Source organism: Budorcas taxicolor, chromosome 17 (genome assembly GCF_023091745.1).
Source record: "Budorcas taxicolor isolate Tak-1 chromosome 17, Takin1.1, whole genome shotgun sequence".
In the NCBI taxonomy this organism is placed as follows: domain Eukaryota; kingdom Metazoa; phylum Chordata; class Mammalia; order Artiodactyla; family Bovidae; genus Budorcas; species Budorcas taxicolor.
In genome coordinates this window covers 54,739,791-54,756,968 of record NC_068926.1, presented here as the reverse complement: position 1 = coordinate 54,756,968, position 17,178 = coordinate 54,739,791, and the positions used below count along the sequence as shown (strand labels likewise).

At 45.6% G+C, this 17,178-nt stretch overlaps 1 protein-coding gene across 1 annotated transcript in view; it reads right to left on the bottom strand.

Moving 5' to 3' along the window:
* Window positions 1–16,546, bottom strand: part of CCDC63 (coiled-coil domain containing 63) — a 35,205-nt gene extending 18,659 nt beyond the window's left edge. The window contains exons 1-4 of the mRNA XM_052654457.1: window positions 16,538–16,546; window positions 15,978–16,144; window positions 10,941–11,130; window positions 604–723 (exon numbers count right to left, since the gene is read on the bottom strand). Coding sequence (XP_052510417.1) covers window positions 604–723; window positions 10,941–11,130; window positions 15,978–16,144; window positions 16,538–16,546 — 486 coding nt within the window. The remainder of the gene's footprint in view (window positions 1–603; window positions 724–10,940; window positions 11,131–15,977; window positions 16,145–16,537) is intronic.
* Between the last annotated feature and the right edge of the window lie 632 nt (window positions 16,547–17,178).

Sequence of the window (17,178 nt, the reverse complement as noted above, 5' to 3'; positions counted from 1 at the left end):
TCCTGGGGCACGAGACAAGCTTCCAGAAGGCAGCCAGAGTGTTGCAGCGTCTTCCCCGCACCTCCCACCCCAGGCCCACCGAACCACAGTTGGAGCGCTGCCTGGCCTGTGTGTACACCATCGTTCACCTTCTCCTGACTCAACCAATGAAATGTATGCCTGCTAATGGCTTCATGGACATCATTCTTTCCTTCTCCGAAGGGAGGGAGAGCTGTCTGCAGAGATTTTGTTTGGCCGCGTTGCACCACGTGGGATCTTAGTTCCCCACGTGTTCCAGGTACATTCATGCACACGTGCTCAGTTGCGTCTGACTCTGTGCAACACTATGGACTACAGTCCACCAGGCTCCTCTGTCCGTGGGATTTCCCAGGCAAAAATACTGGGAAATACTAGGGTGGGTTGCAAGTTACTTCTCCAGGGGATCTTCCCAAACTAGGGATCGAACGCATATCTCCTGCGCTACAGGTGGATTCTTTACCACTGAACCATAGGGAAACCCCTTAGTTTCTCTGCCAGGGATCAAACCCGTGCCCTCTGCAGTGGAAGCAGGGAGTCCTAACCATTGGACAGCCAGAGCATTCCCCCAGAAGACACCTTACGTACAAGATTCAAACGGGTTTCCAAAATGTGGATCTGTTTTTGCAATTTCCGGGGGTTATTGGCCTCCTGTATTTTTGTGAAAATCTGTCTTTGGTTTACAATTTTTTTCTCCATCTGAACAATCTGAAAAAAAGAGAGAGAGGGAAAACCCAGCTGTGTTAACATCTGTATGGGGACAAATGCAATAGTTCACTAACTCAAGCATGCTAAAACAAAAACTACCATGTTATTTCTTTTCCTATGAATAGAATTTTAATTTCTCTCTTGGCTGTGGACTCAACTTAATCTTTGTTTGGGACAAAATGAGCAACTAAGAGTTTTTATTCTCACTTGTGCATGTAAATTTCACTCACATATGGGCAAAAATTTCACCTGACCCTAAAGCCACTGTTTTCCCAGAGAAATGGCATTGATCCCCCAAGAAGCCTTCTGTAACCTTGTTTTTGGTTGGTTGGCAGGTTTTTTGTTTGTTTCTTTTTCTGACTCTCACAATAATGGGGATGCTGCTGCTGCTGCTAGGTTGCTTGTCATGTCCGACTCTGTGCGACCCCATAGACGGCAGCCCACCAGGCTCTGCCGTCCCTGGGATTCTCCAGGCAAGAACACTGGAGTGGGTTGCCATTTCCTTCTCCAAGGCATGAAAGTGAAAAGTGAAAGTGAAGTCGCTCAGTTGTGTCCGATTCTTAGCGCCCCCATGGACTGTAGCCTACCAGGCTCGTCCATCCATGGGATTTTCCAGGCAAGAGTACTGGAGTGGGGTGCCATTGCCTTCTACCGCTTCAGTCGCTAGCAACTCTTAAAGAGCAGGTCATGAGGTGTCACACCCTGCAACATGTAAGACAGCACCAGACATCCAAAAATTGATCCCATCCCTTGTGACTGTCCAGTGCACCTTAGATGTCAGGCAGGTGAAAATCCTCTCTATAATTCTCCGTATCTAGAATCAAAATGTCTTCTACATATACACACACAGCATTTTTCATTCTCTCTCTTTTTTTAAATTTTTGGCTGTGCTGGGTCTTTGTTGCTGTGCATGGGCTTTCTCTAGCTGCAGAAAGCAGGGGCTACTCTCTAGTTGCGGTGCACAGGCTTCTCATTGCTGTGACTTCTGTGGCTGCAGAGCACAGGCTCTGGAGTGCATGTGCCTCAGTATTGTGGCTCCTGGGCTGTAGCGCACAGGCTCAATAGTTGAGGAGCGTGGGCTTAGCTGCTCCGCAGCACGTGGGATCTTTTCCAGCCAGGGGTGAAGCCCACATCTCCTGCATGGGCAGATGGATTCTTTACCACTGGACCACCAGGGAAGTCCTTTCATTCAGTTTTAATAGATAAGTATCCAGGAATGGAGTCACTGTATAAATCGAGAGAATGTTCATTGCTTTGTCTGGAACTTAACCAAGAGTTGGCCATCATTTTGGAAATCTTGACACCAGCACAACATGGATCATCTTGTGGTTTTTGTTTGGCTATGCTGTGAGGCTTGTGGGCCTCTTAGTTCCCTGACCATGGATTGAACCTGGGCCACTGCAGTGAACACAGCAACTGCTAACCCCTGGACGGCCAGGGAATTCCCACGGATCATCTTCTTTGAGTTGTGGATACAGCAAGCCCCAGTCAGTCTGCAGTGTGGAATCTGGCCTGCTGCCTGTTCTCATAAAGTCTTACTGGCCCACAGCCATGCCCATTCCTTGCATTGTCCATGGCTGCCTTCAGGCTATGAAGCAGAACGGAATAGCTGCAACACAGACCACATGGCCTGTAAAGCCAAAATATTTACTATCAGGCCCTCTGTGGAGCAATTTGCCAGCCCTGTTCAGGATAAGTCAGGCCAAAACATGAACATATCGAAATACATACAATTTTAGTATAAACAGCTTTCCTTTATGTTTCCTTTATATTATAGTTATAGCATCATATTGATTAAAAGAAAAAGGGTAAAGGATTATATCATCTATGAATTTTACTTCAGGATTGTAAAGAAGGTATTATAAATATTTGCTGTTAAAAAGAGGTGCTGGCAGTTGAGTGATTCATAATTTCAAGTGTCAATGACTAGAAAATGATTAAGTTCATTTAGGCTCAGAACTTGTTAAAAATATGCTTTCCTCAGAAGAATTTCCTCTGCTTTTATAGGCACAGATCTCAGCAGCCTCCCTTAAGGGGTAGCAACTTGCATCAGTTAGGAATACATGCAACAACAAATTACAGAAAGCCTGGCTAAATAGTGGTTTAAATAAATTATGATTTATCTTTCTCTCATAATATGTTGATGGCTTAAGTTCAGTAACTGAACTATGTAAGGACAAGATCTGTATAATTCACCTGACTTCTCCGTCAAAACATGGCTGCCACAGCACCAGCCTTCACAGTTATGTTCCATGGAGGAAAACAGAGGAAGAAATATGGATGAAGGGTAGGACCTATATCTAAGACGTTTGGCCCTTCGAAGAAAAGCTATGAAAAATCTAGATACTATATTCAAAAGCAGAGACATCTCTTTGCCAACAAAGGTCTGTCTAGTCAAAGCTATGGTTTTTCCAGTAGTCGCGTATGGATGTGAGAAGCCAGACCATAAGGAAGGCTGAGCACTGAAGAACTGATGCTTTCAAACTGTGGTGCTGGAGAAGACTCTTGAGAGTCCCTTGTACAGCAAGGAGATCAAACCAGTCAACCTGAAGGAAATCAACCCTGAATATTCATTAGAAGGACAGATGCTGAAGCTGAAGCTCCAATACTTTGGCCACCTGATGAGAAGAGCCGACAATGGAAAAGACCTTGATCTAGGAAAGACTGAGGGCAGGAGAAGGGGATGACAGAGGATGAGAAGGTTGGATGTCATCATCAACTCAGTGGACATGAGTTTGAGCAAGCTCTGGGAGATGGTGAAGGACAGGGAAGCCTGGGTGCTTGCAGTCCATGGGGTTGCAAAGGGTTGGACACAGCTGAGTGACTGAACAGCAACGCAAACCAGCTGGAGTCTCTGAGGTGCAGGGGCATCTGGTAGGGAAACGTCCGGTTTCCTTATTCCTAAAAGGGAGTTCTAGGAAGAGATGGTCTGTCTTCTCTTGCAGATGTTGTTCCATATGGATGCAGTGCCTGGAATTGCTGCTGCCCACAAAGGACAAATACTTTGATAACCTAACTGAGCTGCTGAATCAACCATCCTGAAGCTTGTATTATTTTTATACTTCCTGTTGGTTTTAGTCACCAAGTCATGTCCAGCTCTTTGCAACCCCATGGACTGTAGCCCGCCAGACTCCTCTGTCCATGGGATTTCCCGGGCAAGAATGGTGGAGTGTGTTGCCATTCCCTTCTCCAGGGGATCTTCCCAACCCAGGGATCAAACCCAAGTTTCCTTCATTAACAGGTAGAGTCTTTACAACTGAGCCATGAGGGAAGCATGCTACTGCCTGTTAAATGAGAAAAAAACATTTTCTTATTGCCAGTACTTTACTCAGGGAAGGTGGGCTCTGCCCCGAGGCCCAAGGGATAAATCGTCTTCCATCTAAACCAGGGGCTGGGGAACTTTTTCTAAAAGGCCAAAACAGTAAATATTTTAGGCTTCGAGGACCAAGAGACTCACATAACCATTTTAGAGTATGTGAGTATGTAGATACTCACATAACCATTTAAAAAGCAATCATTTAAGATGTAAAAACCATTCTTCACTGGAGGGCCATAAACAAACAGACCAGACTTGGTGCTTGCACCATAATCTGCTGCCCCTGGTATACCCCAAACCAATTCCGGAAATTCCATAATTTCTCTTTACCAGTGATTGGCAAAGGAATGGACCTATACCCCAACCCTGGCCAATCAGAGAAAATCTGCTGGAGGGATTTTATGAGTTATTCTCCCTTTCATAAGAAGAGAATATCATGTAGGAAAACTCCCATCCATTCTTTATATTTTTGAATGCAATTCTATGAAATATTATACCAGCTAATGTATCCGTTCAGTTCAGTTGCTCAGTCGTGTCCGACTCTTTGCGACCCCATGAATCGCAGTACGCCAGGCCTCCCTGTCCATCACCAACTCCCGGAGTTCACTCAGACTCACGTCCATCGAGTCCGTGATGCCATCCAGCCATCTCATCCTCTGTCGTCCCCTTCTCCTCCTGCCCCCAATCCCTCCCAGCATCAGAGTCTTTTCCAATGAGTCAACTCTTCGCATGAGGTGGCCAAAGTACTGGAGTTTCAGCTTCAGCATCATTCCCTCCAAAGAAATCCCAGGGCAGATCTCCTTCAGAATGGACTGGTGGATCTCCTTGCAGTCCAAGGGACTCTCAAGAGTCTTCTCCAACACCACAGTTCAAAAGCATCACTTCTTCGGCGCTCAGCCTTCTTCACAGTCCAACTCTCACATCCATACACGACCACTGGAAAAACCATAGCCTTGACTAGATGGACGTTTGTTGGCAAAGAAGTGTCTCTGCTTTTGAATATGCTATCTAGGTTGGTCATAACTTTCCTTCCAAGGAGTAAGCATCTTTTAATTTCATGGCTGCAATCACCATCTACAGTGATTCTGGAGCCCAAAAAATAAAGTCTGCCACTGTTTCCATTGTTTCCCCATCTATTTCCCATGAAGTGATGGGACCAGATGCCATGATCTTTGTTTTCTGAATGTTGAGTTTAAGCCAACTTTTTCACTCTCCTCTTTCACTTTCATCAAGAGGCTTTTGAGTTCCTCTTCACTTTCTGCCATAAGGGTGGTGTCATCTGCATATCTGAGGTGACTGATATTTCTCCCGGCAATCTTGATTCCACCTTGTGTTTCTTCCAGTCCAGCATTTCTCATGATGTACTCTGCAAAATAAGTTAAATAAGCAGGGTGACAATATACAGCCTTGACGTACTCCTTTTCCTATTTGGAACCAGTCTGTTGTTCCATGTCCAGTTCTAACTGTTGCTTCCTGACCTGCATACAGATTTCTCAAGAGGCAGGTCAGGTGGTCTGGTATTCCTATCTCTTTCAGAATTTTCCACAGTTCATTGTGATCCACACAGTCAAAGGCTTTGGCATAGTCAATAAAGCAGAAATAGACATTTTTCTGGAACTCTCTTGCTTTTTCCATGATCCAGTGGATGTTGGCAATTTGATCTCTGGTCCCTCTGCCTTTTCTAAAACCAGCTTGAACATCTGGAAGTTCATGGTTCACGAATTGCTGAAGCCTGGCTTGGAGAATTTTGAGCATTACTTTACTAGCGTGTGAGATGAGCGCAATTGTGTGGTAGTTTGAGCATTCTTTGGCATTGCCTTTCTTTGGGATTAGAATGAAAACTGACCTTTTCCAGTCCTGTGGCCACTGCTGAGTTTTCCAAATTTGCTGGCATATTGAGTGCAGCACTTTCACAGCATCATCTTTCAGGATTTGAAATAGCTCCACTGGAATTCCATCACCTCCACTAGCTTTGTTCGTAGTGATGCTTTCTAAGGCCCACTTGACTTCACATTCCAGGATGTCTGGCTCTAGATGAGTGATCACACCATCGTGATTATCTGGGTTGTGAAGATCTTTTTTGTACAGTTCTTCTGTGTATTCTTGCCACCTCTTCTTAATATCTTCTGCTTCTGTTAGGTCCATACCATTTCTGTGCTTTATCGAGCCCATCTTTGCATGAAATGTTCCCTTGAGCTCTAGTCTTTCCCATTCTGTTCTTTTCCTCTATTTCTTTGCATTGATCGCTGAAGGCGGCTTTCTTATCTCTTCTTACTATTCTCTGGAACTCTGCATTCAGATGCTTGTATCTTTCCTTTTCTCCTTTGCTTTTTGCCTCTCTTCTTTTCACAGCTATTTGTAAGGCCTCCCCAGACAGCCATTTTGCTTTTTTGCATTTCTTTTCCATGGGGATGGTCTTGATCCCTGTCTTCTGTACAATGTCACGAACCTCATTCCATAGTTCATCAGGCACTCTATCAGATGTAGGCCCTTAAATCTATTTCTCACTTCCACTGTATAATCATAAGGGATTTGATTTAGGTCATACCTGAATGCTCTAGCGGTTTTCCCTACTTTCTTCAATTTGAGTCTGAATCTGGTAATAAGGAGTTCATGGTCTGAGCCACAGTCAGCTCCTTGTCTTGTTTTTGTTGACTGTATAGAGCTTCTCCATCTTTGGCTGCAAACAATATAATCAATCTGATTTCGGTGTTGACCATCTGGTGATGTCCATGTGTAGTCTTCTCTTGTGTTGTTGGAAGAGGGTGTTTGCTATGACCAGTGCATTTTCTTGGCAAAACTCTATTAGTCTTTGCCCTGCTTCATTCTGCATTCCAAGGCCAAATTTTCCTGTTACTCCAGATGTTTCTTGACTTCCTACTTTTGCATTCCAGTCCCCTATAATGAAAAGGACATCTTTTTTGGGTGTTAGTTCTAAAAGGTCTTGTAGGTCTTCATAAAACCATTGAACTTCAGCTTCTTCAGCGTTACTGGTTGGGGCATAGACTTGGATAACTGTGATATTGAATGGTTTGCCTTGGAGACGAACAGAGATCATTCTGTCGTTTTTGAGATTGCATCCAAGTACTGCATTTCAGACTCTTTTGTTGACCATGATGGCTACTCCATTTCTTCTGAGGGATTCCTGCCCACAGTAGTAGATATAATGGTCATCTGAGTTAAATTCACCCATTCCAGTCCATTTTAGTTCGCTGATTCCTAGAATGTCAACGTTTACTCTTGCCATCTCTTGTTTGACCACTTCCAATTTGCCTTGATTCGTGGACCTGACATTCCAGGTTCCTATGCAATATTGCTATTTACAGCTTCGGACCTTGCTTCTATCACCAGTCACATCCACAGCTGGTTACTGTTTTTGCTTTGGCTCCATCCCTTCATTCCTTCTGGAGTTATTTCTCCACTGATCTCCAGTAGCATATTGGGCATATTGGGAGTTCCTCTTTCAGTATCCTATCATTTTGCCTTTTCATACTGTTCATGGGGTTCTTGAGGCAAGAATACTGATACAGATACCCCTCGTCCAAGGTAAGGAGCAGCAGCTGTGCTTTGCTGGAGCAGCCATGAAGAGATACTCCGTGCCCAAGGTAAGAGAAACCCAAGTAAGATGGTAGGTGTTGCAAGAGGGCATCAGAGGGCAGACACACTGAAACCATACTCACAGAAAACTAGTCAGTCTAATCACACTAGGACCACAGCCTTGTCTAACTCAATGAAACCAAGCCATGCCCGCAGGGCAACCCAAGACAGGTGGGTCATGGTGGAGAGGTCTGACAGAATGTGGTCCACTGGAGAAGGGAATAGCTAATGTATATTATACCATTATACAAGATGGCTATTTGGCAGGCCATCTTGTAACCATGAGGCCAAGAGAGTCACAGAGAAAAATAAAAATCCATCATTGTAGAGCTGCTAAACCATCCCTAGGATGGTCTATTTCCAGTAGAACATCTTATTATGTGAGAAAAACAAACCTCTATTTTCCCAGCTGCTTCCAGTCAGGAATTGCATTACTTGTAGCCCAACACATTTCTCAAGCAAGATAGTGGCTCAGAAGATCAGACACCAAGGGAACCAGTGGATCTCGCACAAAACTGGCAAGGTATAGAAATGCTGCTTATGACTGACATCAGCCAGGTTTGGACGTTAGCTGGAACACACTGTCTCTCTCCCCTACAAATTCCCTCACAGCAAAATCAAATTGCTTCATCAGTGCTGACAAAGTCAGGTTCAAGTCAAGCCAGGTTCCTTTTGCACTTGGCTCTCCTTTCCTGTTCTATGCACAAGGCAACATCCTCAACACAAACCCACTCCAGCTCTCTTCTGATATAAAACAAATGACTTGTTTTGATTTATGGGAGGGTAGCGTCCTCCCCTATATATCAGGTGTGGCCTCTGCAGCTCCGAAGGGCTGCCTGTCCCTGCCTGAGCTGACCCCTAGAGTCCTCAGGCTCTAGCTCCTTGCCAAAGGAAGTTATGGCATCAGCTCTTGTGACTAAATTCAGAGCTGTATTCCCTTTGGCACCTTTATGTCAGACACTGCTTTTGTGATGCTGAAAGTAATTAGGCTTCAGCCCAATGGGAGACATTACCCAAAGCCTGTAGCTGAAGGGGAAATGCATTGCCTACACAAGATGCCCAGCAGGAAGGCATCAGCTTATTAATTATTCTGTGAGGCCAAGCAGAGCCCAGTGGTATCCTCACCTCCAGTGACCCCTTGAAAGGACAAAGTTCTGGGCACTGTGTGGTGGACACAGCAGGAGGGGATCCTGGGAGCTGGGATGGAATTAGACCAAGAAGGTTTCTGTGCTGGGCAGTGAGTGCCATACTCTTTGGATGATTTGCAAACTAAATCGCCTTTTCTAATGTTTCTGAGAATCCACATCCCTGTTTCTTTTTGCAATTTTTCTTTGTTCACTTTTTAAAGCATTTTTTTTTCCTTTGATGTGCACCATTTTAAAAGTCTTTATTGAATTTGTTACAATATTATGGTTTTTTTTTTTTTTTTAATGTTTTGGTTTTTTGACCGCAAGGCATGTGGGATTTTAACTCTCCAACCAGGGATCAAACCTGCACCATCTGCATTGGAAAGCGAAGTCTTAATCACTGGACCACCAGGGAAGTTCCCTCTTTGTTCACGTTTATTGCCTTCTTCTCATACATTCATATATTCATTCATTCACTCATTCATCAATGTTTATCAGACCACTGCTTGATGCCAGACAACAGGGGTAAGACAGTATCCAAGACAGAGTGGCTTCTGCCCTCAGTGAACCTACAGTCTAGGACTGGAAACAACCCAGGAAGCATGTTGAGCCCTAGGAGAGGGGAGACAGAAGATAATTTGGACACACACAGAAGGGGCACATAGCAGGGAAAAATGAAGGGACAACTATCCTGCATAAACAGCATTTGAGCTGAGACCCAAAGGATGAATAAGACTCCCGCAAGCAGAGAGGATGGGGCCCAGCACTCCAGGCAGAGGGAACAGCATGTGCAAAGGCAGAGATGAGAGGCAACAGTGTGGGTTCATAAAGGCAGCCAGTGCGGATGGAGCCCAGAGGACGAGGGAGGTAGGGGTATTTACGCCAGGTTCCAGAGTGCCCTACTTCTCTGAGTACCCTGACTGAGTGTGCTATCTGTTCCTGGCCAGGAACCTAATACCAGGGAGATATACTTTAAACTGGATAGAGGCCATAGAGAAGGCCTCCCTGAGACCTGAGAAAGTCACCTTTAGGCTGAGAAACGGAGAAAGCAATGGTAACCCACTCCAGTACTCTTGCCTGGAATACCCCATGGACGGAGGAGCCTGCAGTCCATGGAGTCTCCAAGCGTTGGACATGACGGAGCAACTTCACTTTCACTTTTCACTTTCATGCACTGGAGAAGGAAATGGCAACCCACTCCAGTGTTCTTGCCTGGAGAATCCCAGGGACAGGGGAGCCTGGTGGGCTGCCATCTATGGGGTCGCACAGAATCGGACACGACTGAAGCAACTTAGCAGCAGCAGCAGGCTGAGAAAAAGATAAGCAACTAGGGTGAGGCATTTGGGGGCAGCATACACAAAGGCCCTGAGGTGAGAAAAGGCAGCATTATTTAGCGGGGGGGGGGGGGGGGGGGGTGCGGCGAGAAAGGCTTTTGCAGCTGGAGTGAGAAGACTTCAGAAAGGAATAACATGGGATGAGCCTAAAAGGGTAGGCAGGGGCTAGATCACATAGGGACTTTCAAACCACAGTAAGGGATGAATGCTGTCCAGCAAATGTCTCTAGCTCTTTGTTTTCTGGACCCATGAGGACTACACTTCCTAGGTCCTTTTGTGAATGGGTAGAGTTGACTATTTTTGGATGGGTATGGGCACTGGGGGTATTTATGTGTTTTGTAGACTGTCTTGAGTCAATGGGTCATGAGCAACGTGACACACTGGAGCACTCAATTGCCAGGGTGAGACCCTCAGGATCTCACTTTTTTCTACCACAACCCCTGGCAATGTCCAAGATGGGGGCTATCCCATCAGCCTGGCCCCAGGATGAGAGGATTTAAGAGCCCCTAGCCCATCCACCATAGACCATAAATCATGTACGAAAAAGAAACCTTTGTTGTTTTAAACCACTGAGTTGGGGAGAGGGAGTGTTTGTTACTGCAGCATACCTAACCTCTCCTGACTGATACAGTAAGGATTTGGGCATTTATTCTGAGTTTAATAGGGAGGCACTGGAGACAACAGTGGGGAAATGGATCAATGGAACTGAGAGATTAGGGGTTACAATGGTGGTAGAGACAGGTTTAGAAAAGCCAGCAGTGCAGGATATGGTGGGGAGTACCCCGCCCCGACTCCTTCCCCTTGCTCAGTGTTCTGGTTAACCCTTTAAGAGAAAGACCACACCTTCTCATCCAGTTCAGCCAACAGCAGTTTCATTGATTTAATCAGGGCCTCGTAGTCCTCCTTAGTTTGCAGCAGGAAACGCAGTTCCAGGTAGTTTTTCTCATTGAGATCCAGGTTCCTGGAGGACTTGATGAGATTCAAAAGCAGGGTGATCTCATCCTGCTCCTCCTGCAGGGTCTTGATTTCCTTGCTGTTGGGAAAGCAGCACATGATTAACCCTGAACCCCTGGCTTTGCCTGGATCGGACACTCCAGGCCCCTTGACCCTGAAAAGAGACTCAGAGAGGTACTTCCCAACCCAGCGAGTTGGAAGGAACTCACACAAGGTCTCTAGTCCAGGTCCTGAACTTACATCACCTCTGATCCAGTTCACTGCAACTTCCACTTCTCTGCACCCTTCTCTGAGTGATACCTTTTTTTTTTTTTCCCTCAGAACAATTTGCAGCTGTGCCTGTCAAAACCCATTACCTAGACATGGTGGGAGCCCCCAAGTTTTCTTTTGTCAGCAGCTCACTGGCATCTGTCTGATTTTGCAGACCTTCTTTTCCAGCTTTCCAGCCAATTATCTCTGGTAATGACAGGCAAACCCATCAGACAGGATCTTTGGACTGTGAATCAACACAGAGCTGCACAGGAACCTCTAACCCCCACCAGCTCCTCTATTCAGGGGCTAATGATTTATGAAATTGGCTAACATGAGTCTTCTTTCTCTCCCTTGTCTACTCTGGAGAAGAGAGGGGGTCAAGGACGTGGGCAAATGGAGATTTTGAAAAGAAAAGAAGGCTTGGGTGACTGCACAGCAATTGAACAATGTGAAATGGCACAAAGGCCAAATTTCTTGCAAAGTCCTTGCAGCCTATTCCCACTGTTCAGTGCGATTTGCAGGCTTGCTGCCTCAGTGTCCTTTGGAAGCTTGGAGAAATGAAGCATTTCAGGTCCCAACCCAGGACCTACTGAATCAGAATTTGCTTTGCAACAAGATCCTCAAGTGACTTCTATGCACTTTAAAGTTTTGGAAGCACCACTCTAGAACAGTAAAGAACATTAAGGGCAAAGGGTCTGCAAAGACTTTTCTATAAATGGTTCAGTTCAGTTCAGTCACTCAGTTGTGTCCGACTCTTTGCGACCCCGTGAATCGCAGCATGCCAAGCCTCCCTGTCCATCACCAACTCCCGGAGTTCACTCAGACTCACGTCCATCGAGTCTGTGATGCCATCTAGCCATCTCATCCTCTGTCATCCCCTTCTCCTCCTGCCCCCAATCCCTCCCAGCATCAGAGTCTTTTCCAATGAGTCAACTCTTCACATGAGGTGGCCAAAGTACTGGAGTTTCAGCTTTAGCATCATTCCTTCCAAAGAAATCCCAGGGCTGATCTCCTTCAGAATGGACTGGTTGGATCTCCTTGCAGTCCAAGGGACTCTCAAGAGTCTTCTCCAACACCACAGTTCAAAAGCATCAATTCTTTGGTGCTCAGCTTTCTTCACAGTCCAACTCTCACATCCATACATGACCACTGGAAAAACCATAGCCTTGACTAGACAGACCTTAGTCAGCAAAGTAATGTCTCTGCTTTTGCATATGCTATCTAGGTTGGTCATAACTTTTCCTCCAAGGAGTAAGCGTCTTCTAATTTCATGGCTGCAGTCACCATCTGCAGTGATTTTGGAGCCCAAAAAATTAAAGTCTGCCACTGTTTCCACTGTTTCCCCATCTATTTCCCATGAAGTGATGGGACCGGATGCCATGATCTTAGTTTTCTGAATGTTGAGCTTTAAGCCAACTTTTTCACTTTCCACTTTCACTTTCATCAAGAGGCTTTTTAGTTCCTCTTCACATTCTGCCATAAGGGTGGTGTCATCTGCTTATCTGAGGTTATCAATATTTTCCCCAGCAATCATGATTCCAGCTTGTGATTCTTCCAGCCCAGCATTTCTCATGATGTACTCTGCATATAAGTTAAATAAGCAGGGTGACAATATACAGCCTTGATGTACTCCTTTTCCTATTTGGAACCAGTCTGTTGTTCCATGTCCAGTTCTAACTGTTGCTTCCTGACATGCATATAGGTTTCTCAAGAGGAAGTCAGGTGCTCTAGTATTCCCATCTCTTTCAGAATTTTCCACAGTTTCTTGTGATCCACACAGTCAAAGGCTTTGGCATAGTCAATAAAGCAGAAATAGATGTTTTTCTGGAACTCTCTTGCTCTTTCCATGATCCAGTGGATGTTGGCAATTTGATCTCTGGTTCCTCTGCCTTTTCTAAAACCAGCTTGAACATCTGGAAGTTCACGGTTCACGAATTGCTGAAGCCTGGCTTGGAGAATTTTGAGCATTACTTTACTAGCGTGTGAGATGAGTGCAATTGTGAGGTAGTTTGAGCATTCTTTGGTATTGCCTTTCTTTGGGATTGGAATGAAAACTGACCTTTTCCAGTCCTGTAGCCACTTTGCTGAGTTTTCCAAATTTTCTAGCATATTGAGTGCAGCACTTTCATAGCATGGTAAAGAGTAAATATTTTAGGTTTTGTGGGCCAGAGGACCTCTGTTGCATCTACTCAACAGAGCAACCATATGAAACACAAAAATGAATAGGTGTGGCTATGTGCCAATAAAACTTCATAAAAACAGGCAGCCAGTAAGACTTGGCTCACTAGCCACTACTGCTCTAAAGCAGCACTGTCCAGTAGATTATTCTGCAGTGATGGAAATGTTCTCTAGTTGCTCTGTCTGATAGCATCCACCAGGCACATGTGGCTACTGAGCACCTGAAATGTGGCTGATGAAATTGAAGAACTGAATTTCTAATTTTATTTATTGTAACTAATTACCAATGTAAATGGCCACATGCTGCTAGGGACCACCAGAGAGCACACCTAGTTCTAGAGCTCTTGTCTTCTAAACCTGGCCCTTGGGGCTTCTCTGCCCCTCTTAAGCCCCTCATGGGAGGGGTCTTTGAAAAGGTACAGAGAAAAAAGAGAGAGAGCAGGATAATCCATCAAAGATTATCACCAGGCTTTCAGGGTGTAGTGAGGTCAGAAAAAAGCAAAAGGAAGGTTTGTCCATCTTTAGGCAGGGCTGGGACTGCAGTGAGGGGAGTGAGATGCTTCAAAAATTAAGGAGATCTTCACTCTCAGGGTGGTATAGGTGCAAGGTCAGCACTGGGGAAAAGCACTTCCTTAAATATTGTACCCTAACTACCTCACTTACCTCAACCCAATTTTCCTCCTATTTTAGGGTGTTTATGTCTACTCTTTCACTCCCCTCCCCCGCTTCAGTTCCATCACAGTGAAACCAGATCAAATGGACTGAAGTAGGGTAGAGCAGGATGCAGAAGAGTAAGAAAGATTCAAGAAAAACTGAAGACACACCAGGAAGTAGGCATTCCCTGATGCCCACACCAAGGACAGACTGTGAATCAAGATCACCAGGCACAGAAGTGCAGGCTATGGACTGCACAGCCCAAGGGAGCACCACCTACTTGAAAACATATCACCGATTTGCGGATTTATTGTACTTTTCTGAGAGATAGTTCATTCAGTTCAGTCGCTCAGTCATGTTCGACTCTTTGCGACCCCATGAACCACAGCACACCAGGCCTCCCTGTCCATCACTAACTCCCGGAGTCCACCCAAACCCATGTCCATCGAATCAGTGATGCCATCCAACCATCTCATCCTCTGTCGTCCCCTTCTCCTCCTGCCCTCAATCTTTCCCAGCATCAGGGTCTTTTCAAATGAGTCAGCTGTTCACATCAGGTGGCCAAAGTACTGGAGTTTCAGCTTCAGCATCAGTCCTTCCAATGAATATTCAGGACTGATCTCCTTTAGGATGGACTGGTTGGATCTCCTCGCAGTCCAAGGTACTCTCAAGAGTCTTTTCCAACACCACAGTTCAAAAGCATCAATTCTTCGGCACTCAGCTTTCTTTATAGTCCAACTCTCACTTTCATACATGACCATTGGAAAAACCATAGCCTTGACTAGATGGATGTTTGTTGACAAAGTAACATCTCTGCTTTTCAATATGCTGTCTAGGTTGGTCATAACTTTTCTTCCAAGGAGTAAGCATCTTTGGTCGTGTTTTAACAAAATCTCTACATAACAATGACGTTTCCAACAGATGGCAGTAAAGAATCTTGAAAAAAGGGTGCCTTTTTCTAATTCATGGAGTGATCTCATACTGACCAACAGTGGCTCTGAGTAAGCCAAACCTTGGAAAATCTAAAGAACTCCTCTAGCCTCTGAACTTCGCACATCATCTAACAGTCAAATTTTCTTTCTACTAAGAGGCAGTTACTGCCTGTATAAACATTTTAGATGTAGTTAACGAACCACCTTTCCTTGGACGGAATCTAAGAATGCCTGTTTAACGTTTGCTTCTTCAAACCCCGAGAACACCTTTCTGTTGCCCAGGGAAAACTATGTATAATTTCTCGGGCAACTCAATTTCAAATATTCAGTCTTGAAGATCCCAAAAGGTCACACAAACAGGAAATGTCCTTTGGGGTATCCACTGCCGGGTGATTTCCCCTTCTCTGGGAACTCCCCACCTTCACTGCTAGAACCGCTGGGGATACCCATAGCTATTTTCTGTCCTATAGTTCAACCCCCAGACCACAGCTGATTGGGCCAGAAGCAGACACCAGACCCAAGCTGAGACAATCAGATTCTCCCTGTCCTGAGAATTCTGGGATGGATTCTCAGAATTCTGGAATTGATTAAGGACAGTCTCTCTGTGTGGCCCTTGGTAGCTCAAGAATTGAAGGAAGCCATCTCCCACCAGCAACAGATGAGATCAAGAAAAGGAAGAACAAAACCCATGTGATGAAAGAAACAGGAACCAGCAATGGCTTCTAGTTTGGGTCCTTCCCTGAAACATGGGTGCTCTGCTCCCCTTGGGGTCCCCAAGACACCCTGAACTCTGAGAATATATCTCCTTTCCCCAATGAAGCTATCCCAAATGGGTCCATGCCCCAGAGGCCACATCAGAAGGCAAGCCCCATGAAACCAAAACCCCAGATTTTCTCTGACCATCACTTACTGCTGGTTCATGATCTTCTGCTGGGAGCGGAAGTTAAAGGACTTCCGACTGTCCACCATCTTCCGGAACTGCTGCCTCAGCTTCCGAAGCTCCCCCTCAACCAGCTGCCCTTTGGTCTTCTCTGAAGGTTCCTGGGAACTTTCAGGGTCTTTTCTCCTGTGCTTCTTCTGGGTGAGACAGGGTGGGTATTAAGCAACAGGTTAGGTGACTAGAAAAGCCCACATTTCAACTCAAGGATGGAGGGCAAGAAGGGTGCTTGGGGCAGAGCTAGAGTTGAAAGACCACCCTTGGGTGACGTCAACTGCTTGTGCATTACATGTAAAACCTGCCCTGGGTTGCTGAGGTGGAGAGGAGGCTGGGCCTCATTATTACATACTGAAGAGGTGGCCTTGCTGTGTGACCTTGGGTGAGTCACTTAACATCTGAGTCTCCAGTCTTTCATCGATAAAATGGGTGCACACAGATTTGCTGTCAAGATTCCATAAGCTAATATGTGTTTAGTGGACAGCACAATGCCTAACCCCACAGTAAACCCTCTCTATATAGGAGCTATTACCCACCGTTGGCATCTTGAAGGAATTGTGCTTTTCCTCTCCTCAGACACCGTACCCAAGGGAGGTCAATGCCAGCAAGTGCTCCTCTCTCTCTCTGCAATGCCCTGTCCAGAGTGGCAAAACAAAGAAAACTTGTGAGCCACCCCTGCTGGTGGGGCCGGACCCAGCAGCACCCTCTCCCTCCTCCCACAGTTTGGCACCAGAGGAGGACACGACAGATGGCTGCCCGGGTGTGAGAAGAGGCTTTTTTTTTAAGCAATGTTTTCCTGAAACCTGTTCCTCTCACAATTTATTATTAGGAGCCAGGCAGATGGTTCTGGCATGTTGGTTACCCTCTTGCTCCCTGTGTTCCCAAAGAAGAGGGGCAAAATGGCATCAAGGCAGTGTGTCCTCTGATGGGGTTACATCGAAATTCACCCAGCTTCAGCTGTGAGGATAACCTCCCCTCACTTTTAAAAGCAGGAGCCAGTGGTACTGAGAGGCATTAGGTATTCAGAGGCGGGAACAATGCTAACCCTATGAACCCCATGGGGCTGTAATATCCACTGCACCCCAACTTCCAGACTTCAGGAACTAAATTCCTAAACTAGAAACTCTGAGCTCCGCCATCCACTGAAGGGTCCTACAGTGCAGTAGTTTAAAGCATT